The 22,735-nt window shown below is 45.9% G+C and overlaps 1 protein-coding gene across 4 annotated transcripts in view; it reads left to right on the top strand.

Annotated features, from left to right (window-relative positions):
* RREB1 (ras responsive element binding protein 1) overlaps positions 1 to 22,735 on the top strand; it is a 147,639-nt gene that overhangs the window by 113,567 nt on the left and 11,337 nt on the right. For all 4 annotated transcript variants that reach the window (XR_011470281.1, XM_070405780.1, XM_070405781.1 and 1 more), the window contains 2 exons: positions 6,272 to 6,461; positions 7,882 to 10,777. Coding sequence is in view for 3 of the 4 variants with exons in the window: in XM_070405780.1 (XP_070261881.1) it covers positions 6,272 to 6,461; positions 7,882 to 10,777 (3,086 nt within the window). In the remaining variant the exon portion in view is untranslated. The remainder of the gene's footprint in view (positions 1 to 6,271; positions 6,462 to 7,881; positions 10,778 to 22,735) is intronic.

Raw genomic sequence — 22,735 nt, 5'->3', positions numbered from 1 at the left:
TTTCTCTCTCTCTCTTCCTCTCTTTCTAGAATCAATAAAAAACATCTCCTAGGATGAGGATTAAAAAAAAAAAGAAGAAGAATAGTCTAAGTTGGGCAGACTTGGTTATTGGCCATATTGGACTATTTTGTAAAAAAATGCTGTCATATTTAGGGTGGGCAAGACACCTATAGATAGAGAAATAATCATGAAAATATGGGGTTCTGTTTTAGTTTGGTTTGTAAAAATGTAGGTGCTTGCTCTCCCTTAAAGAACCTAAACTGGAAATCAAAGATGTTATGAGAATGATTTATGCAGTGACAGCAACATGGACTCACACATAGAATGGGTGAATAAGTGTATAGTCAGTTCTTGTTATTCACTGTAGTTATTTTCTACTAGAGGCCCGGTGCTGAAATTCATGCATGGGTGGGGTCCCTAGGCCTGGCCTTGATCAGGTTCCCTGCCTCCCCGCCTCCTCCTTCTCTCGCTGCCACCCACCCCCGGTTCCCCAGTCAGGCAATTGGGACCTGTCAGCCAGAGGGAGGGACTGGGAGGTTGGCAGCAGGCACTAATCAGGCGATTGGGGCATGCTGACTGGGGGGAGGGGCCTGCAGAATTGGGGGAAGGACCCAGGAGGTTGGCCACTGGCCCCAAGGAGGGAGCCGGCCTTTGACCCCCCTGGGAAAGGGGCTGCGTCCACCACCACCCACCCTCGGTTCCCTGTCCCAGCCCAGGGGCCTGGCCCGGATCAGGTGATCAGAGTCTGCAGGCTGAGGGGAGGGACCAGGAGGTTGGCCAGCAGGCCCCATTGGTGATCGGGGTCTGCAGGCTGGGGACAGCTCCTGTGTTGAACGTCTGTCCCCGTGTGGTCAGTGCACGTCATAGCGGCTGGTCGTTCCATCATAATGGTCACTTAGGCTTTTATATATATAGACTAGAGACCCGGTGCACAAAAATTTGTGCACTCGGGGCGGGGGGAGGGGGGGGTCCCCAGCCCGGCCTGTGCCCTCTCGAAGTCTGGGACCTCTCGGGAGATAAAGACTGCTGGCTTAGGCCTGCTCCTGGGTGGCAGAGGGCAGGCCCAATCCCTAGGTGCAGCCCCTGGTCGGGCTCAGAGCAGGACTGATTGGGGAGTTGGGGCGCCGCCCCGTCATGCACAGAGCAGGGCGGATCTGGAGGTTGCAATGCCACCCTCAGTCACGCTCAGGGTAGGGCCTATTGGGGGGTTGGGGGACCGCTCCCTGTCACACTCAAGGCAGGGTCAATGGGGAGGTTGCGGCGCCACGCCCTGTCACGCACAGAGCAGGGCCCATCAGGGGTGTTGGGGCTCTGTACCCTGTCACGCACAGAGCAGGGCAGATCAGGGGGTTGGGGCGCTGCACACTGTCACACTCAGGGCAGGGCCAATGGGGAGGTTATGGCTCTACCCTGTCACACACAGAGCAAGGCCCGTGGAGGGGGGTTGGGGCGCCACCCTCTATCACCCACAGAGCAGGGCCGATCAGGGGGTTGGGGCACCGCCACTGTCACACTCGGGGCAGGGCCGATGGAGAGATTATGGCTCTACCCTGTCACACACAGAGCAGGGCTGATCAGGGGGTTGGGGAGCTCCCCCCTATCAGGCACAGAGCAGGGCAGATAGGGAGGTTGTGGCCCCGCCCCCTGTCACACACAGAGCCGCAGGGTGATCAGGGGGTTTGGGCTCTGCCCCCTGTCACGCTGATCCCGGTGCCGGGAGGCCTCGCTGCTCCGCTGATCCTGGTGCTGGGAGGCATATTACCCTTTTACTATATAGGATAGAGGCCTGGTGCATGGGTAGGGGCTGGCTGGTTTGCCCTGAAGGGTGTCCTGGATCAGGGTGGGGGTCCCCACTGGGGTGCCTGGCCAGTCTGGGTGAGGGGCTGAGGGCTGTTTTCTGGAAGCGAGTGACTGAAGCTTCCAACAGCTCCTTGTTTTCTTTCTTTTTTTTTTTTTTTTTTTTTATTCTGGGCCAGCTTTAGCTCTGAGGCCTCGCTGCTGAAAACATCGATACAATGTTGCTAAAGCCCGGCTGACTGAAAGCCGGTTTCTGGGCTTTTGTTTACCTTCTTATTTGCAACATAGTAGATAGTTGCTTAGAGTTGCAACTGAGAGGCCAGAAAGTCAGGCGGGGAACATTGGAGTCCGCAGCAAGCAAGCCTCATGTTCGCTTCCAGCTGCCTGGCTGCCGGCCGCCATCTTGGCTGACAGTTAATTTGCATATACTCACTGATTAGCCAATGAAAAGGGTAGCAGTCATACACTAATACCATGTTTCTCTTTTATTAGTGTAGATAGAGGCACCAAGAATACAGAATTAATACTGAATCATTACTCCTGAATGAAATGGTTACAACATTTCATCAACTGAATATATAACCTCATTTTTTGTGTGTTTCTATTTAAATACACCTTATTTATGAAATACTATTGACTCATTAACATGAAACTCACAGCCAACAGCACTGCAATTCATCTCTGATGAAAGCTTATCTAAAACAGGTATTTTCTCCATAAGGCACATCACGGTCTCTTGCACTTAGGAACAGCACTTCAGCACTATGCTCCGGGGACATTTTATACACAGAACCACCAACAAAAAGCACTACAGATAGATTGTGGCACTAAATAGACTGCAAAAAAGACACTTGTTTACAGTACGACAGCTGAACAAGAAGGCAGAGTGTCTTCTTTTTAGACCTCAGCTGGGAATGCGTGCCTAGGGCAACTCAAGTTTTTCACAGTGCTGTGCACAATCATAAATGACCCAGAAAGTGCTGCAAGTACTAATTTGGGGTTTACAAGTAAATTTTAATGAATAGGCAAATTCATAAATACAGAATCCACAAATAATTAGAATCAACTGAATGTATTTTGTCAACCAATGGTTGTTGGTGCCAATTCAAACTCCAACAGGAGTCCCCAATTTGGGGTGTGGTAAAGAAGGAAACTTTATTCAGTACAAACAGCTCAAAGATAATACAACATGGCTATGAAAATAGCACTGTTGTGGAACAGCTCCCTGTGAAGCTGCCTGGGCGCCAGGCGACCCTGAGGCCAGGCCCCTCTTCAGCTAGGCAGCTCTGCTATGTAATGGTCCACTCTGTGATGGTCCACTCTGCTCTGCCCCCCCTCCACTGGTCAATGCTGGGTCTGAGAAATCTACAGTGTTTCAGCTGTAGCCAGGGAAGGCCAGTCTTTGGTGGAAAGTGTGCTCCCAGATCCACAGGGGAGCTGGCTTATATAGACAGAAGTCCCCACCTCTGGTCCCTGATTGGTCAGAGCTGTGTAGCTCTGATTGGCTGGGGAAAGCTTCAGTCCTATTGGTTGAAATAGTATTCCAGGAAACCCTTATAAGGGCTGACTCAGAGGGCAGTTCAGTGCAGAGGTAGGTAGTTTACTGAGGAGGCTTCTCTGCTAAGTGCAGTTTGTGGAGAGATCCCTGTGCAGAAATGGCTTCCCTCCCCTCCCCTCCCCTCCCCTCCCCTCCCTTCTTTATTGCTTTCTTTCTTTCTTTCTTTTTTTTTTTTTTTTTTTTTGATCCCAGCCAGCCACCTTCTTAGTCCTCAGGGCTTATGGTTTACTCAACTATATAGTGATCCAGAGTCCAGGACAGTGCCTGGCACTAGTAAAAATGAATTTAAAACACTGCACAAAATGTATGTAGGCAGCCCTGACTGGTTTGGCTCAGTGGATAGAGTGTCGGCCTGCGGACTCAAGGGTCCCAGGTTCGATTCCGGTCAAGGGCATGTACCTTGGTTGCCGGCACATCCTTAATGGGGGGCGTGCAGGAGGCAGCTGATTGATGTTTCTCTCTCATCTATGTTTCTAACTCTCTCTCCCTCTTCCTTCCTCTCTGTAAAAAATCAATAAAATATTTTTTAAAAAATGTATGTAGGCAGTGCTATATGAATTCGGGAAGTTTGAGATAGTGTAGACTTCAAGTGAAAGATGCCTGTAAGGGCCCACTGGGCTACAGCTTGCTCCAGACTTTCTTACTTCTTCTCTTATTCTCACTTTCCAGGGAAGGCATGGACCAGCGCCCATCTCCCACAGTTCCCTAAACCTTACCTGCTTACGCCCCAGACAGGACAGAGGGGAAGGGAGAGAGAAAATGTGAACTATCTCTAGTTCATAAAGTACCAAACCAGATAGGCCATAGGCTTGACCACCCAGCCCGTCCTGCCAGCCTATAAATCCCACATCGTGGGGCCTTCCTGAGCCCTGGGCTCTGCACCTCCCTGTAGGCCCCTAGACCCTCTGATTGTCCAGTGCACTCCTGGAGAAATGGGCTCCTTTGTATTACCTGCACCACATGAGACTCAGTGCAGAGGCTTTTCTTCTAGAGTTTCTATAGATTGACATCCCCCCTCCCCCCCACACACACACACACCTACTGCAAATAGTGGTTTGGACATTGTTGACCCGTGGAAAAAAGAGGCAAAAAGCCCACTGTCAATAGCCATTTGTAATGAGATGTTTTTCTAGATGAATAAGGAACATTTCACACTCATGCAGAAGTACAGAGACTACTCTAATGACCCCTTCATTCATCACTCAAGTTTCAGGAATTATTCACCCACAGGCACTTGTGTCTCATCTCTTCTCTGCCCCAGATAATTTCAAAACAAATCCCAGGCAACACATTTCATTTATAAATATTTCATTATATATCTGTAAAGAAAAAGGGCTTTTAAGAAATGTAGACAAGACATTATTATCATCTAAAACGGCAATTTTCAACCTTTTTCCTCTCATGGTACACATAAACTAATTGCTAAAGTTATGTGGCACACCAAAAAATACAATTTTTGCCAATCTGACAAAAAATAAGGTATAATTTTGATTCATTCATACTGGATGGCTATTGTTATGTTGGCTATTGTCTTTTTTTTTTTTTTTAAACAATCTAAGGGCTTTATTCCTCTGTGAAACAATAATAGGAACTGCCGTAGAGGTTTTGTAAGGGGAAGATGTGCTTACATGTGTAAGTACTGGAATGACGCTTGGCACACAGTATTGTGATCATAGGAATGTGCCCGGGAAATTAGTCTAATGTGACTGAGGAAATTTTAATTAATTAAATGTAAATAACCATGTGTAGCTCTAGTGATGGCTTAGGCCAGAGATTTTTCAAACGGTGTGCCTCAAGAATTTTTAAAACATGCAATACTGAGTATTTAGTCAGGGGCACTGACCTCTTTTTTCTTTGATTGTCAAATAAAAAAAAGACAACAGCCAACACAATAGCCGTCCGGTGTGAATGAATCAAAATCATACCTTTACTTTTTGTCAGATCAGCAAAAAATATACTTTTGGTATATTTTGGCAGAATTGTAGTAATTAGTAATGTGTGCCACGAGAGGAAAAAGGTTGAAAATCCGCTGGATAGGGGATGTTGACAACATCCTAATGATTGTATAAATTTTAAGATGGTGGTTCTCAGCAAAGACCTACAGGACAGCACTAGTGTGAAAGTGGAGAACAGCATTTAACAACGGCATTTCCGACGCATCCATGTGTCCCAGGACAGTTAAGGTGAAAGAGGAGGGCAGCTCTAAAGTAAAGCATTTGTGGGGGCTCCTTGGAAAGGGAGACGGCCTCGTGTTAGGACCCTCACGGTTTGTGTTTGCTTCTTACGAGGTGTGTGCCCTCAGCCTTAGTGTTTTCCTCTGTGATAATGGTCTGCCTGCCAGGATTGTGCCACTGCCCCTAGTGTGGGCTCAGAGGAGGGAACTGCAGTTATTCTTCAGATAATGAGTGGCAAGAATATCAGAATTTAACACATAAATCATAATCACTGTCACATGCTGCAACCTCAGTTGAAGAGTTTATCATTTTTTCTTGATCCGATGCCAGGAATGCTGATGTGATTGCCTGAGATGCTGTGTAAATTTGTGGTTTTTGACTTTCAAAATGTTTCATGACTAGAATACATTGAGCAGAGGGAGTGAGGACACTTTGAAAGAATCACTCAGTGTGACAGAACAAAGGCCTATGACAGGTGCACACCTGTGCTGTCTGCAAAGATGGGAAACCCAGAAGTTGTTAAGATACAGTTTCTTTTTAAGGAAGAGTTTTTTGTTGCTAACCATGAGCAGACTGGCTTCTAGATGTTACATCATTCCTATTTTCATTATTATAATAAATTGTTTTATTACTTTATTTTCATTTACTTATAGATCAAAGGACAATAAAATACAATAAGATTAATGGACAGGTGGAAATTCTGACTTTGCTGTCTCTTTATATTCTGTCACTTTCTTCCCAGATGTGACATTTGCTGTGTCACCTTTCGGACACATCGAGGATTGCTACGCCACAATGCTCTTGTCCACAAACAGCTTCCCAGAGATGCAACGGGAAGGCCTTTCATCCAGAACAACCCTTCCATTCCTGCTGGCTTCCATGACTTGGGATTCACCGACTTCTCCTGTAGGAAGTTTCCTCGGATTTCTCAGGTATGCTGATGGGCAGAACCAGCAGCTGTTTCCTCTGTGGTCCACAGGGTGGGACTTAAATTCTTCACCCTGAGGTTTCCTTTCCTTCAAATGAGGTCCCTTGGGTTTTGTTTTTAACACCTTTCGTCTTGAAATTCAGTTTTGTCCTTTTTAGTCTTTTTTGGGTTGTTGTGTTGAGAGGTGTAGGTGGCCTTTCATTTTTTTTTTCTTCATAGTTACTTACATCTGAGTCTAGCTCATCAGGGCTTTTGCCCATTCTTTAGGCCGTATCAGAATTAGATTTGTATTTTTAATTACATCAATTTATAGTTTTAATTAGCCTTACAGCTAAATATTTTCAGCATTGTAGTTTTTTATTTAAAACTAGTGACTCTATGCAATTCATGCACATTGAAAGGAAATTAATTAGAAGGTGGCTGACGAGGCGGAACTGGGCTAGAAGGGCTGGACACGCCCTGGAACCAACCTCCTGCATTCCCTCCCCGGCGTCCGAGGAGTGAGCAGGGTCCCTCCGGCAGGTGGGGTCCCTCAGCCTGGCCTGTGGGGATCAGGCCAAAACCCGCTCTCCGACATCCCCTGAGGGGTCCCAGAGTGCGAGAGGGCACTCTGCTAAGTTGGTGTCATACAGGGTGTTGAACGCAAAAGCAAGTGTGCAGTAAACCATATTCAAGGCCAACAGTGCCCCAGCAACAACATAACCCACAGCCGAAGGTGGAATCGCATGGGCCCACAAGGAATTGGGCTCCCTCCTCTCTGGTTTTGGGGTACATCACCCGACAACTGCCGCTGCCAAGTCACTGCAGCTCAGCAGTTCATGCATTGAGCGTCTGCCCCCTGGTGGTCAGTGTGCATCATAGCAACCAGTTGGATGGGCAGAGAGATGCTTAGCATATTAGCCTTTTATATATAGATAGATGTTTTGGGTCATTATTAACCTGAGCCATATTTGTTCTCTCCTTATAAAGCACCTGCTAAAACTACTTTGAAACTACTTTTTTCCAAATTTAAAAAATTGATAGAAGATAGCAACAGTGAAATTCTTCCAGTGCATAAGCCTCAAGCTCAATTCCATATGTAGGCACCCATATGTGTGTACTCATGTAACCCCGGATGGTGCTCCCTCTCTCCTGACAGCACAGGGGATCTCCACCATCAGTTAGTTTTGCAAGGCACCCATTTTTTTAAAAGAAAATCCTACCACTGTGATATTATTACTTAACTTGCTTCACTGCTGAGATACCTAGGGTTGATGTCATTCATCAAGAAAACATGCTTGTGGGTTTCCTTATTCACTCCAGCAATTAGCAAGCAGGGAAAGGTCAGCTCCTATACGTTATGGAGAAAGCTGGATACTGCAGCCGTTCTGCATCTCAGTTTAGTGATGATTTTTAAATCCTCCTTTTGATTCCTTGCTTTGCAGGCCTGGTGTGAAACAAACCTGCGAAGGTGCATCAGCGAGCAACACCGTTTTGTCTGTGACATCTGCGACAAGGCATTCCCCATGCTCTCCTCGCTCGCCCTGCACAAGCAGACCCATGTCGCTGTGGACCAGGGACGGGAAAGGTTGCAAGCCAAGACCCTACCTGGTGACGCCATGGACCAGAAGGTCTTCCTGGCCTTGCTGGGCCTGCAGCACACCAAAGACGTCAGGCCTGTCCCAGCCGAGGAGCCCCCGCCGGATGACAACCAAGCAATACAGTTCCAGGCACTAAAGTGTCAGCTACCTCAGGAACCTGGCTGCACCAACATGCTGAGGCTGTCTCCTTTCGAAGCTTCTTCCCTGGGCGGTTCTCTCACAGTCCTCCCAGCTACCAAGGAGAGCATGAAGCACCTGTCCCTGCAGCCTTTCCAAAAGGGCTTCATCATCCAGCCTGATAGTAGTATTGTGGTCAAGCCCATCTCCGGGGAGTCCGCCATTGAGCTGGCTGACATCCAGCAGATCCTGAAGATGGCAGCCTCAGCACCCCCTCAAATCAGTCTTCCGCCTCTCTCCAAGGCCCCTGTCACCCCCCTGCAGGCCATTTTCAAACACATGCCCCCTCTGAAGCCAAAGCCTCTGGTCACACCGCGGACAGTGGTGGCCACCTCAACACCCCCTCCTCTCCTCAATGCCCAGCAGGCCTCCCCTGGCTGCATCAGTCCCAGCCTGCCCCCACCAGCCCTGAAGCTCCTCAAAGGCTCTGTGGAGGTGGCCTCCAACACAAACCTGCTGCAGTCCAAGTCCGGGGCCCAGCCACACACGGCCATGCAGCTCTTCCTACAGCAGCCACGGGTAGAGCTGCCAGGTCAGGCTGAGATGAAGACGCAATTGGAGCAGGACAGCATCATTGAGGCCCTGCTGCCCCTGAGCATGGAAGCCAAGATCAAGCAGGAGATAACAGAGGGAGACCTCAAGGCCATCATGACGGGCCCCAGCAGCAAGAAATCTCCAGCCATGCGTAAGGTGCTCTATCCCTGTCGCTTCTGCAACCAGGTGTTTGCCTTCTCCGGGGTGTTGCGTGCTCACGTGCGCTCCCACCTGGGCATCTCTCCATACCAGTGCAACATCTGCGACTACATCGCGGCCGACAAGGCCGCACTCATCCGCCACCTGCGCACGCACAGTGGCGAGCGGCCCTATATCTGCAAGATCTGCCACTACCCCTTCACCGTCAAGGCCAACTGCGAGCGGCACCTGCGCAAGAAGCATCTCAAGGCCACCCGCAAGGACATCGAGAAGAACATCGAGTATGTGACCAGCAGCGCGGCGGAGATGGTGGACGCCTTCTGCTCCCCAGACACAGTGTGCCGGCTGTGCGGTGAAGACCTGAAGCACTACCGCGCTCTGCGCATCCACATGCGCACGCACTGTGGCCGCGGCTTGGGCGGCTGCCCTAAGAGCCACAAGCCCTTTGAGTGCAAGGAGTGCAGTGCCACCTTCTCAGCCAAGCGCAACTGCGTCCACCACATCCTTAAGCAGCACCTACATGTGCCAGAGCACGATATCGAGAGCTACATCCTGGCGGCAGATGGCCTGGGCCCCAAGGAGGTCCCTGCAGCTGAAGCCTCAGGGAGGGTGGAGGAGGGCAGCGGAACCTTTGGTGAGCGCAAACCCCTTGCCACCTTTCTGGAGGCCCAGAATGGCTATCTTCATGCCGGCCCCACCCAGCCTCCACCTTCCATCTCTGTCAAGTTGGAGCCGGCCAGCAACTTAGTGGACTTCAACGAGCCTCTGGACTTCTCCCAGAAGGGCCTGGCCCTGGTCCACGTGAAGCAGGAAAACACAGCCTTGTTCCTGAGCCCCTCTTCCTCGGCCCCCTATGACTGCTCCATGGAGCCCATTGACCTGTCCATCCCCAAGAACTTTAGGAGAGGAGACAAGGATTCAGCTGCTCCCAGTGAAGCCAAGATGCCTGAGCAGGAACCAGGGAGCAGGGAGCAACTCTCTCCCTGTCCACCACCGTGCCCTACTCTGCCAGTGCCCTTGGGATCCAGTGGGATCTTGGAGAAACCCTTGGCCCTTTCGGCAGCAGCCTCCACAGCCACTACTCTGGAAGCCCATGCTCAGCCCCTGCAGGGCTCTGTTCAGGTCGCTGTCCCCATTTACTCTTCAGCCCTCATCAACAGCTCCCCTCTCTTGGGCAGCTCCACCCTGATAAGCAGCCCAGCCTTGTTGAGGCCCCTACGCCCCAAGCCCCCCCTGCTCTTGCCAAAGCCCCCTATGACAGAAGAGCTGCCCCCACTGGCCTCCATTGCCCAGATCATCTCATCTGTGTCCTCAGCCCCCACCTTGCTCAAAGGCAAGGTGGCTGACCCAGGGCCCACAGGCACCAGCAGTAACACCACAGCTTCAGACAGCTTAGGAGGCACCACTGCCCCCACTGAGACCACCAGCCCCAAAGAATCCAGTGACCCACCCCCTGCTGCCAACAGTCCAGAGGCGGCTTCACCCACTGGGCAGGGGCCAGCTGGCTTGTCAAAGAAGAGGGGCCGGAAAAAGGGGTTGAGGAGCCGGCCCCGGGCCAGCAGTGGTGGGGTAGACCTGGACTCCAGTGGGGAATTTGCCAGCATTGAGAAGATGCTGGCTACCACAGACACCAACCAGTTCAGTCCATTTCTGCAGACCACAGAGGACGATGCTCAGGACGAGTTGGCCGGTGCCCCCGCTGACCACAATGGGCCCAGTGATGAAGAACAGGGCAGCCCCCCAGAAGACAAGCTGCTGAGGACAAAGCGGAACTCTTATGCCAACTGCCTGCAGAAGATCAACTGTCCCCACTGCCCTCGCGTCTTCCCTTGGGCCAGCTCCCTCCAGAGGCACATGCTCACACACACTGGTAAGAGGGCCTCACACATACTACGTCCAGCGGGGAGACTGGCCACCGGCCAGGGGGAGAAAGAGGGTGGAGTTGAAAGTGTGGGGTCCTGTTCCCGTGGCCCCATTCCTAGGTTCCCTTCCTTCTGTCTCAGAAGCAGGGGGTTGGCCTACTGAGGCCGTGTGCTCAGGTAACCAGAACGACCTGTTGCTATTGTATGATCCCTCTGAGGGCTGCTGGTGAAGGGAGGTGTTTTTACTGTTGAAAGCAAGGTGTTTTTAGGTGAAAAATGGTCCTAGACCAATCAGTTTACTCACTGCCATCCCTCTGGTCCCTTCTGGAAAAGGCAGCAAGATTAAACTCTTGGTTACCCACAGGAGGCAGTGAGGGAGAAATGGAGCTTTGTATTAAGTTAATGACCATGCAACTGTTTTCTTAATTATAATTTACTAAATATTCACACAGGACTGATGTCATTGAACTGAGGACAAATTGGGTGAGATCTTCAACCTTTAGATAATATTTTGATAACCTAAATATTAGTAGGTAGTACCTAAAACTGAATAAAGAATTAGACAGTATAAGATTGCCATATAAAATATAGGATACCAGTTAAATTTGAATTTCAAATAAGTAACAATTTTTTTGTATGTTTTTCATGCAGTATTTGGGATATACTAAAAATTTACTTGGTTTTTATCTGAAATTCAAATTTACCTGGTGATCTATATTTTTAGTTGCTAAGTCTGACAACCCTGGGTAATTAGAAGGCTTAAGGTGGTGGCAGTGTGGTGAGGGAGGGGGTGGGACTGGGTGTAAGCCATGCTCTGTGCCAGGTGGAAACACTTTGTTCAGGGCTGATCATCACTTGAAGCTCCGCAGAAGCCCACAGAGGAAGGCTGTTTCTACAAAGGGGAAGTCAAAGAGAGTGTGAGAGGGGATGGAGGGGATTGCAAGCTGCAGGTCTCTGAGGCTGGTGACCACCTAGATGTGACACCTCTCTCCAGTGTGGTGGAATCCCATGCTGGCATGTCAGGCATGCCTGTCCCTGGGGGACTCATTGCCAGGAGCAGAATTTCTAGGTTTGTAAAGTATAGGCTGCATTTCAGACCATCGTTTTCTTTCCATTTGAAGTCATGTAAGCCTGACAAAGTAAAGTAACAGTTCTGACGAAGGGGACAGTTCAGAAAAGGAGGTGCATCTTAAAGAGAAGGTGACCCCACATTGTTTCTATTGCTATCCTTTTTGGGTGACACTTTATGGTCCCCTGTGGAGTCTGGAGGGGAATTTCTGTTCCTGCTTTTTAGAAAGCAGATGGTCTGGCTCTGAGGAACAGTGTGGCTCTTACCCTACCTTCTTGCCCCCCATCAGCCTCCCAGGTCATTCTTCCAGCTGGGAGTCCAGTGCTCAGTGGATGGAGCCCATGCCATTGTCCTTGGGTGAGGCCTTTCTTCCTGGCCATTCTCTTCCTAGTGAGCCATGAGTCTCCCAATAGGACTGGTGTGGCCGGGAACTCTTTTCAAGAGTTGTGCCCATGTCTTTAAAGATGTCTGATAAATGTTCCAATTTGTGCAGTCAAGATGGTGGCTGGCAGGATGGCAGTGAGGGAGAGAGTGTGAGTGAGGGAACAAAAGGGGAGTGTGTGGTGTGTGTGGGTGTGAGTGAGGGACAATTAGATCCTGCAGGACTTTGGGGGGCTGGCCAACCAGGCTCTCTTAGACAGGAGCTCTCACTATCACCGGGACTCCAGCCTCTCTGGACACAGGCTCCTGTGAGTTCTGGAGTATGCTTCCCTCCCCACCAGCCCACTGCCTTGGCCCCAGGCCTCACACGTCTGGCGCTTGAGCTCTCCTATGACTCTCAGGGTATGCAACCCTCCCGCCAAGCCCTCTGCTTCCACCACAAGCCCCATGTGACTCTGCACCTGGACACTTCGGTGATAGCAAAAATTGGAAGACAAAGAACCCCCAAAGAAAAGGAAAAAAGGAAACAAAAAAGGGGGGGAACTAAATGAAACAGAGGCATGCAATATATCAGGTAAATAATTCAGAGTAATGGTCATACAGTTCATAAACCAGATGAATGAGAAAATCCACAACTTATGTAAGTATCAAGAGGAAATCAAGAATGATATAGCTACAATAAGAATGATGATGGAAGGATTCAACAGTAGACTAGAAGAATTGGAAGACTGAGTTAGTGAGTTAGAAGATAGGGCAGAGAAACACACCCAATCTGAACAGCAATTGGAGAAAAAAATCAGAAAGCAGGAGGAGAGCCTAAGGGAGCTCTGGGACAACATGAAACAAAGTAATGTACATATGATAGGGGTGCCAGAAAGACAAGAAGAAGAGCAAGGATTAGAGAACCTATTTGAAGAAATAGTGACAGAAAACTTCCCTGATTTGGGGGGGAAAAAGTCACACAAGCACAGAGCTCCCAAACGATGAACCCAAAAAAGACCCACACTACATCATAATTACAGCGGGAAACATTAATGACAAAGAATCTTAACCCATTGTATGCCATAAATGTCTGTAGACACAAGTGGCAGACCTTCCCCACATGCCATGTGCATCTGTTAAAAAAAAAAAAAAAAATGTTTTCCCTGAGTGGCAGCCCTGACCAGCTTTAAAGTAATTTTTTGTGAGAATTTTCAGCTGAAAATATTCAATAACACCTGAATTCTGAGTAGTATATTTTTATAATATTCATTGCAAATTGATTTTTTTTTTAGCTAAATTCAAAATATCATGGCATGTGGGGATGGTTTCCATTTCAGACACAAGGCAATTAACTGATTAAAAGCTGCAAGAGACAGGGTGTTACCTACAAAGGATCTTCCATTAGATTATCAAATGATTTCTCAACAGAAACACATCAGGCCAGAAGGGAATGGAATGAAGTATACAAAGTGATGCAAAGCAAGGGAATGGATCCAAGAATACTGTTTCCAGCAAGGCTATCATTCAAAATTGAAGGGGAAATCAGGAGCTTTGCAGACAAAAAAAGGCTAAGGGAGTTTATCACTACCAAGCCAGAAATGCAAGAAATGCTAAAGGGACTGTTATAAAAAGAAGAAATAGAAAGAGAAAAAGGAACACAGTCATGAAGGACAAAAATGGCTACAAACAAGTACCTATCAATAATAACCTTAAATGTAAATGGACTAAATGCTCCAATCAAAAGACATCGAGTGGCTGAATGGATAAGAAAACATGACCCATATATATATGCTGTCTCCAAGAGACCCGCCTCAGAAGAAGGGACTCACACAGACTGAAAGTGAGGGGATGGAAAAATATTTTTCAGGCAAATGGAAATGAATAAAAAAAGCTGGGGTAGCAATACTTATATCTGACAAAATAGACCTCAAAGTGAAGGCCAGAAGAAGGGATACTAACGGGATCAATATGACAAGAGGATGTAACTCTGGTAAACATATGCACCCAATGCAGGAGCACCCAAATAAAAAAAACTTCTGGAAGATATCAAGGGAGAGATCAACAGCAATACAATCATAGTAGGGGACTTTAATACCTCATTGACATCACTGGATAAATCCTCTAGACAAAAAAAACCAGCAAAGATATAGCAGCACTAAACAACTCATTAGATCAGATGTACTTAATCAACATCTTAAGAACATTTCACCCCAAAGCTACAGAATATACATTCTTCTCAAGTGCACATGGGACGTTTTCAAAGATAAACCAAATATTGGGACACAGGCAAAGTCTCTTCAAATTCAAGATGGAAATCATATAAAGCATCTTCTCAGATCACAATGGCATAATGTTAGTAATCAACTACAATAAAAACAATCACAAAAATTCAAACACTTGGAGGTTAAATAGCATATTTATTAAACAATGATTGGGTTACCAAGAGATCAAAGAATAAATAACATTCTGGAAATAAATGACTATGAAAACACAACAATCCCAAATCTATGGGACACAGTGAAAGCAGTCCTGAGAGGGGAGTTCATGGCATTTCAGGCCTACCTAAAAAAAAAAACTGGTAATAAATTATCTAACTCTATACTTAAAGAATTAGAAAGAAAGCAACAAGAAAAGCCCAGAGTGAGCAGAAGGAAGGAAATAATAAAGATTACAGCAGAAATAAATGACATAGAGACCAAATAAATAAATAAATAAATAAATACAAAAGATCAATGAAACCAAGAGCTGGATTGTTGAAAGGATAAACAAGCTTAATGAACCTCTAGCCAGGCTCACCAAGAAGCAAAGAGAGAGAACCCAAATAAAATCAGAAATGAAAGAGGTGAAATAAGACTCCACAGAAATACAAAGGATTGTAACAAAAATACTATGAGCAACTCTATTCTAACAAACTGGTCAACCTAGAAGAAATGATCGTATTTCTAGAAAAATACAACCTTCCAAAACTCAATTAGGATGAATCAAAAAATCTGAATAGGCTGACAACTGTGGAAGAAATTGAAGCAGTAATCAAAAAACTTCCAGCAAACAAAAGCCCGGGGCCAGACAGCTTCACGGGGGAGTTTTACCAAACATTCAAAGAACTAAAACCTATCCTCCTCAGACTATTCCAAAAAATTCAAGAGGAAGGAACCACTTCTAAGCTCTTTCTATAAAGCCAGCATTTCCCTAATCCCAAAACCAGATAAAGACATTACAAAGAAAGAGAATTACAGGACAATATCTCTGATGAACATAGATGCTAAAATCCTCAACAAAATCTTAGCAAATCGGATCCAGCATTACATTAGAAAGATCATACACCATGACCCGAGTGGGTTTTATTCCAGATATGCAAGGATGGTACAATATCAGCAAATGAATAAATATGATACATCACATAAACAAATTGAGAGACAAAAATCACATAATCATATCAATTGATGCAGAAAAAGCATTTGACAAAATCCAACACCCTTTCCTGATAAAAACTCTCAACAAAGTGGGAATAGAGGGAGCATACCTCAACATAATAAGAGCCTTATATGACAAACCTACAGCCAACATCATACGCAGTGGGCAAAAACTAAAACCATTTTCCCTAAGAACAGGAACAAGACAGGGATGCCCACTCTCACCACTCCTGTTCGACATAGTACTGGAATTGCTAGCCATAGCAATCAGACAAGAAGAAGAAATAAAAGGCATCCAAATTGGAAAAGAAGAAGTGAAACTTTCATTATTCGCAGATGACATGATATTGTACATAGAAAACCCTAAAGACTCCATCAAAAAACTATTAGACTTAATAAATGAATTCAGCAATGTAGCAGGATACAACATTAACACCCAGAAATCTATGGCTTTTTTATACATCAATAATGTGCTCACAGAAAAAAGAAACAAACAAAAATCCCTTTTCCCATCGCACCAAAAAAATTAAGATACCTAGGAATAAACTTAACTGAGGAGGTAAAAGACCTATACTCGGAAAACTGTAGGATGTTGGAAAAAGAGATAGAGGAAGACAAACAAATGGAAGAATATACCGTGTTCATGGGTTGGTAGAATCAACATCATTAAAATGTCTAAACTACCCAAAGCAGACTATAGATTGAATGCAATTCCCATTAAAATACCAATGGCATATTTCACAGACGTAGAACAAACTCTCCAAAAATTAATATGGAATAAAAAAAAGACCCTGAATAGCTACAGCAATCTTGAGAAAGAACAACAAAGTTGGAGGGATCACAATATCAGATATCAAGCTATATTACAAAGCCACTGTTCTCAAAAGTACCTGATACTGGCACAAGAACAGACATATAGACCAATGGAACAGAACAGAGAACCAAAAATCGACCCAAGCCATTATGCTCAATTAATATTTGACTAAAGAGGCAAGACCATACCATGGAGTTAAGACAGTCTCTTCAATAAATGGTGTTGGGAAAATTGACAGATACATGCAAAAAAATTGAACTAGGCCACCAACTTACACCATACACAAAAATAAACAAAATGGATAAAGGACTTAAATGTAAGATGGGAAATCATATACATCTTAAAAGAATCCACAGACAGCAAAATAGCAAACATATGTCATAGCAATTAATACAACTTCTAGGGCAATAGAAACTAAGGAGAAAATAAACAAATGGGACTACATCAAAATAAAAAGCTTCTGCACAGCAAAAGAAACCATCAACAAAACAAGAAGAAAGCCCACTGCATGGGAGAACATATTTGCCAATGTTATATTCGATAAGGGCCTAATCTCCAAAATTTGTAGGGAACTCCTACATCTTAACAAAAGTAAGATAAACAATCCAATCAAACAATGGACAAAGGACTTAGACACTTTTCGAAAGTGGACATACAGAAGGCCAAGAGACTTATGAAAACATGCTGAAAGTCACTAATCATCCGAGAGATGCAAATCAAAACAACAATGAGGTACCATCAGAATGACTGTCATCGACAAATGACAAGTGCTGGAGAGGATGCGGAGAAAAAGGAACCCTCGTGCACTGCTGGTGGGAGTGTAGGCTGGTGCAGCCACCGTGGAAAACAGTATGGAGTTTCCTCAAAAAATTAAAAATAGAACCCCCATTTGACCCATTAATCCCACTTTTAGGGATATATCCCAAGAAACTAAAAACACCAATCAGAAAGGACATATGCACCCCAGTGTTCATAGCAGCACAATTCACCATAGCTAAGATTTGGAAACAGCCTAAGTGCCCATCAGCAGATGAGTGGATTAGAAAACTGTGGTACATCTACACAATGAAATACTTCGCTGCTATAAAAAAGAAAGAACTCTTACCATTCGCAACAGCATGGATGGACATGAAGAGCATTATGCTAAGTGAAATAAGCCAGTCAGAGAAAGATAAATATCCCATGATCTCACTCATTTGTGGAATATAATGAACAACATAACTGATGAACAAAAATAGATACAGAGACAGAGACGCATCAAACAGACCATCAAACTTCAGAGGGACGGCAGGGGAGGGGAGTGGGGACAGGTAAGAGATCAAAGGGCAAGGGACACAGACACTAGGCGGGTGAGGGAGTGTGTTGGGGGGTGGGGGTGGCCGGGGAAAGGTCAGTGGGGGAAAGGGAGACATATGTAATACTATATGTAACACTTTAAACAATAAAGAATTTTTTTTTTAAGTTACCATTTGTGAATCCAGTCATTTAGATTTCCTGGCTTTGGAATATCAAAATTTTCTAGTTGGTTTAAAATTTGGTAGCATCTGAAGCCAAACAAAGAGAATGGGAGGTTTGTTGAAGACAGGGTGGTGTGGGGTGGGTGTAAATACAAGCATGTTCTGCCACTTCTCCCTTCACAGTTCCTGTGCCCTGTGGCAGTGTCTGTTTTGGCCCCCTCCCTGACATCCTATATACTGTGTTCCTGTAGTGGGCCAGGTTGCAGGCCTTCACCCCTGGGGGGAGCATTCAGGGCTGATAGAGCAAACTTTCAGAGCTAGTCTTCATCACTGTCCCCTGAGGGCGATGTTGCCCACATTTTGCCATAAGGAAATGGAGGTTTAGAAAGGGTAACTTGCTTTTGGTCATATGAGTAATGAACAGTGAGCAAGAGAGCTAGAGTTCAGGGCTCAGATCAGATCCCTGCAGCTGCCCCAGCATCAGGGTGGTGTGGCCGCTGGTCCTCTATCTGAACTTGTATAGGTCATGCCGCCTCCCTCTCTGTATCCTCAAATGTCTCAGTGCAGGAGATTGGGAAGATGTTTGAGGAAAGGTTAGAAGACAGATGTGGACCAGAATACTATATATCAGACACTTAATGACCACAGAATGGTGTTAGCCGCATGCACAGACACTCACAGAGGTCGGCGCCCATTGGGCTGTTAGCTTCTTTGCTGTTGCACTGCCTCAGCTTCAAGCAACAGTCTCGGCATTCCCTTTGTGAAGTCCTTTTATAGAGCACTTGGCTGTGCCTGGTACTGAACACTCCCCATCCATCAAGTGAGGGATGAAGCTGGTCAGATTGCGCACCCCCCTCCTCCCCCTGCGGACCAGCAGTGTTCTGGAAGGCTACTCTGCTGCTGAAGAAGCCGAGCTGCCTGTCCCCTGCTCCCCTGCTTTCTATGATGTCTCCCTCCAGGAACTTTGAAATGAGACTAAGGCTCACACATAAGAGAAATTAAACGTGGGCTCTGGGATGATCCTGTGAACAAGTGTCATATAGAAAAGAGGTTTTTGTGGGTTTTTATTGGAACATTAAAATCGAGCTGCATTTCAGCCAGCAGCTTCGAGGAGCGTCCCATTTTAGGTTGCATTTAGGCGACTGTGTCTGTATCTTGAGAGTCAGCCTTCTCCTGACCACTGGGCAGATGCATAGAATTACTACCATCATGTCTGTCTGTTGTCTCATAGACGTGTTTCCAGTCCACCCCAGCCCCCGAACAGGCAGCGTTGAGTAGACCAGGTGTTCAGGGATGAGCTAGGCGTTCACTGTTGCTGTGGGCAAGGGGCATCTGGTTTCGCCCTTTCTCTCTGCGTAGCTCAGGTTCTAGGAATTGTGTCTCGGGAGGAAGCTGGTGTTAGCTGTCAGATTTCATGTCCCCTGGTGTGCTCTCCACACCAGCTGAATCTCCTTTCTCTGCTCCTCTCCCAGCCACAGGGTCCTGTTGATCAGGGACATTTCCTGGCTCCTTGCCTTTCTCTGTCTGAACAGTGTTGCCTCTTTGGGTCACAGTTCCTTCCTTTTTCCCCTTGTGAGCATTTTGTGTGCTTTTAGGCCACAGGTGGGGGAGTGAGTGCCAGAAAAACACCACCAGGCCACTCCCACCCGGTCCTCCTCCTTCCTCCTCAGAGCTCAGAGGGGCCAGGACCTGTGGGTCTCAGCTGCCCTCCATTTCCTGCATGCAGGGATTCCGACTCCCTCACTTCCTCCTGATGGGTCTTACCCCTTCTCTTTACCAGCCTAGGGCCCTCCCCACTCACCTCTCCTACCTGCTGCTCATGGGCCACAGGCATTGCATTTAAAATCAGTAAGATGTGCAAACCTCGGTGTGTAAATCACTTCTGACACCAGGTGTTTGGCTCCTTATGACTTTCCTTTTAAGTGGCAGCTCTGGCCATTTAACGGAGCCAGCCCTGTGCACGCCTCTGCCAAATTCAGAGAGAAAGAGACCTTCACTGAGGGGTGGAGAGGTGGTGGAGAGAAGTGTGGGGTGTGAGGTCGCATCATGAACCTTATTCTCAGTGTTTATTCTTCTGCTCTATGTTCCAGTGCCTGTCAGATAGTACTGTTGACTATAAAATTTCTCTCCTCTTGTTTTGCCTGTTCTATGAGAGTGGAAACTAGCTGGCGATGGTTTTTATCACATTGGGGTGGAGGGTCATCTCAAGTCTTGGGCACATAGGTAACTCCTTGTGGTTACAGGTACATTTTAAAACACCCCTCCTAAAGCATTTATTTGTGGCAGTTACCAAGTAAATGAAATCCTTTGATGCTTTCCCTATAGCTTACCAGTGAACACGTTTGAAACCTGTACAATAGAAGTGCTGGAGAGCTCGTGTTTTTCTCTGTCCGTGCAGTCCGGAAAGCACACTGCTACTCGAAACGTAAGACTGGCAGTGAAATGTGAACTTTAAAGACTCCCGTTAGTGTCCCTTTGGGAGTCCTCATAATGTGATACAGTAACTTTGGTGTCATTATTTTGTTCTCTGAATTTAGTATTAATATAAAGCGCCATCATGGGACATCAGCCTGACTGTCCAAACCAGCTTAACAGTGAGACACTTACCCACTTGAAAATTACAGAGTAAAGCATGGAATTAGGTAGAAGCAAGAAACCAATTGTTTTATTTAAAAGCAACAATCGTATCACAGTTAATAGTCATAGCTCTGACTTGTCTGCTCTCCGCCCAGTTCTCTCCCTCTCATCTGGCCTGACTTTTGATAATAAAATGTTAAAGGAAAAGTATATTTTTCTTACTTAAAACAGAGTCCAAATAATTATTAAATATTGTTTTCAGTTTTTAGTGAAAAGCAGGAATAATGGGAGGGTACACAGTTAACATTAACATACTTTTAAAACTAGTCTTTACTTAAAAGTGTGATTTTTTTTTAGGTCATTTTTCTAATTTTAGCAGAAACACCTACTGGGCTCTGTGAAGGTGAAGTGTAGGGTAGTTGGAGGGCTCTGCTGAGGCTGTGGGCCCTTGTGGAACTCCTACGAGTGTGTGTGCCAGGTTCCTGGGTCTCGGATCCCACCTCCCAGGTTTCACATTCCCTGGTCTTTGGTTGTTCTAAGCATCTGTATTCTTTTTTTTTTCTTTTTTTCCTTTTTGAAAATTAATTTATTTTTATTGAGTTTATTGGGGTGTCATTGGTTAATAAAATTACATAGGTTTCGGGGGCACAGTTCTATAATACATCACCTGTGCAGGCATCTGTATTTTCAAAAAGCTCCATGGTGATTTGGACCATTGCTGAAAGGGTCTTTCAGCTCTGGAGGGAATGAGCACCCCTTTCTTTGATTAGTGCTGATGCTTGAACTTCGGGGCAGTGATTCTCGTGGTGCTGAGTCATACACCCCTGATCTGAGGTCTGCATGAATGGCACCCCAGAGTTGTGAGACTGGGAGATGATGATGCTGGTCCTTTCTTGCTCTGCAAGGCCCGGGGGCAGGCCTGGGCTGGTCCCTGCACTAATCCAGGCCTCCATGCACAGCTGTCTCAGTGGAGACGGAAGGGCCCATGATTGGTGTTTCAGCAGAACTGTGCAGGTTGACTTTCCTGCCACTTCTTTTTGTTTCTTTTCCTAATCACATGTCATCAGTTAACCCAAAAATGTCCTTTTGAGCTACTTTTTCCCAGTCTGTAATCCAGTCTGGATTCATGCATTGCATTTAGTATCATGCCTTTTGGGGTTTTTTATTATTTTATTTTATGGTTATTATTTTTTATTCCCATCCTCTCACCCTCCTTCCCTTTGACAACTATAAGCTTGTTCTCTGTTTCTCTGGGTCTGTTTCTGTTTTGTTTATGCATTTGTTTTATTTTAAATTCCCTCTAGGTCCATCTGTGTTGTCACAAACACCAAGATTTCCTTCTTTTTATTGCTGAATAATATTCCATTGTATATATACATAATACACACACACACACACACACACACACACACCACATTTTCTTTATCCATTCATCTATTGATGGATGTCTAGGTTGCTTCCATATCCAGGCTTACTAGTAATGCTGCACTGAACATAGGGGTGCGTATATCTTTTTCAACTAGTGTTTTTATTTTCTTTGGATAAATACCCAGAAATGGAATTGCTGGATCATATGGTAACTCTATTTTTTACTTTTTCTGTCATATTTTTAAAATATATTTTTCTTGATTTCAGAGAGGAAGGGAGAGAGAGAGAGAGAGAAACATCAATGCTGAGAGAGAATTATTGATCAGCTGCCTCCTGCATGCCCCCTACTGGGGATCAAGCCCACAACCCAGGCATGTGCCTCCACAGGGAATCAAACCCTGACCTCCTGGTTTCATAGGTTGATGCTCAACCTCTGAGCCACACAGGCTGAGCTATCATTTCTTAACATGTGTGTCTGATTGTGGCATTCCCAAGGTTACAAGACAGGCATACTGGGCTGTAGATCTGAAGTCCTGTTTCTTAGTACACAAACCTTTAAACTCAGAAACTAGGACCTTAGAATCTGGAGATTGGGGAAAACAGGAGAATCCAGTGATACAGTCAATGATTTACTCCATCTTCTCTCTCCTGAGATCACCTAATTCTTTCCCTTCTCCCCTTCCTCCTTCCTTCCTTCTTTCTGTCCACACTTTCTGCTATGGTTCTTGCTTTCCCCTCTCATTCATGCAAACAAGGGACAAGTTGCAGAGGGGCCTGGCTTGCATTTTAAAACATCATGTTTACACTACAAAAGGAATCCAAATGAAAGGAGAGGATAGGCAAACAAATAAATAAGATTTATTTAGTTAGTTAGTTAGTTAGTTAGTTAGTTATTTTTAAAGAAA

The sequence above is a fragment of the Myotis yumanensis genome, unplaced genomic scaffold (genome assembly GCF_028538775.1).
Source record: "Myotis yumanensis isolate MYYU_CA2020_CCGP unplaced genomic scaffold, mMyoYum1.0.hap1 SCAF_2, whole genome shotgun sequence".
Taxonomy (NCBI): domain Eukaryota; kingdom Metazoa; phylum Chordata; class Mammalia; order Chiroptera; family Vespertilionidae; genus Myotis; species Myotis yumanensis.
Note: the sequence above shows the minus strand (reverse complement) of the source record. Positions and strands in the feature narration are given on the sequence as shown.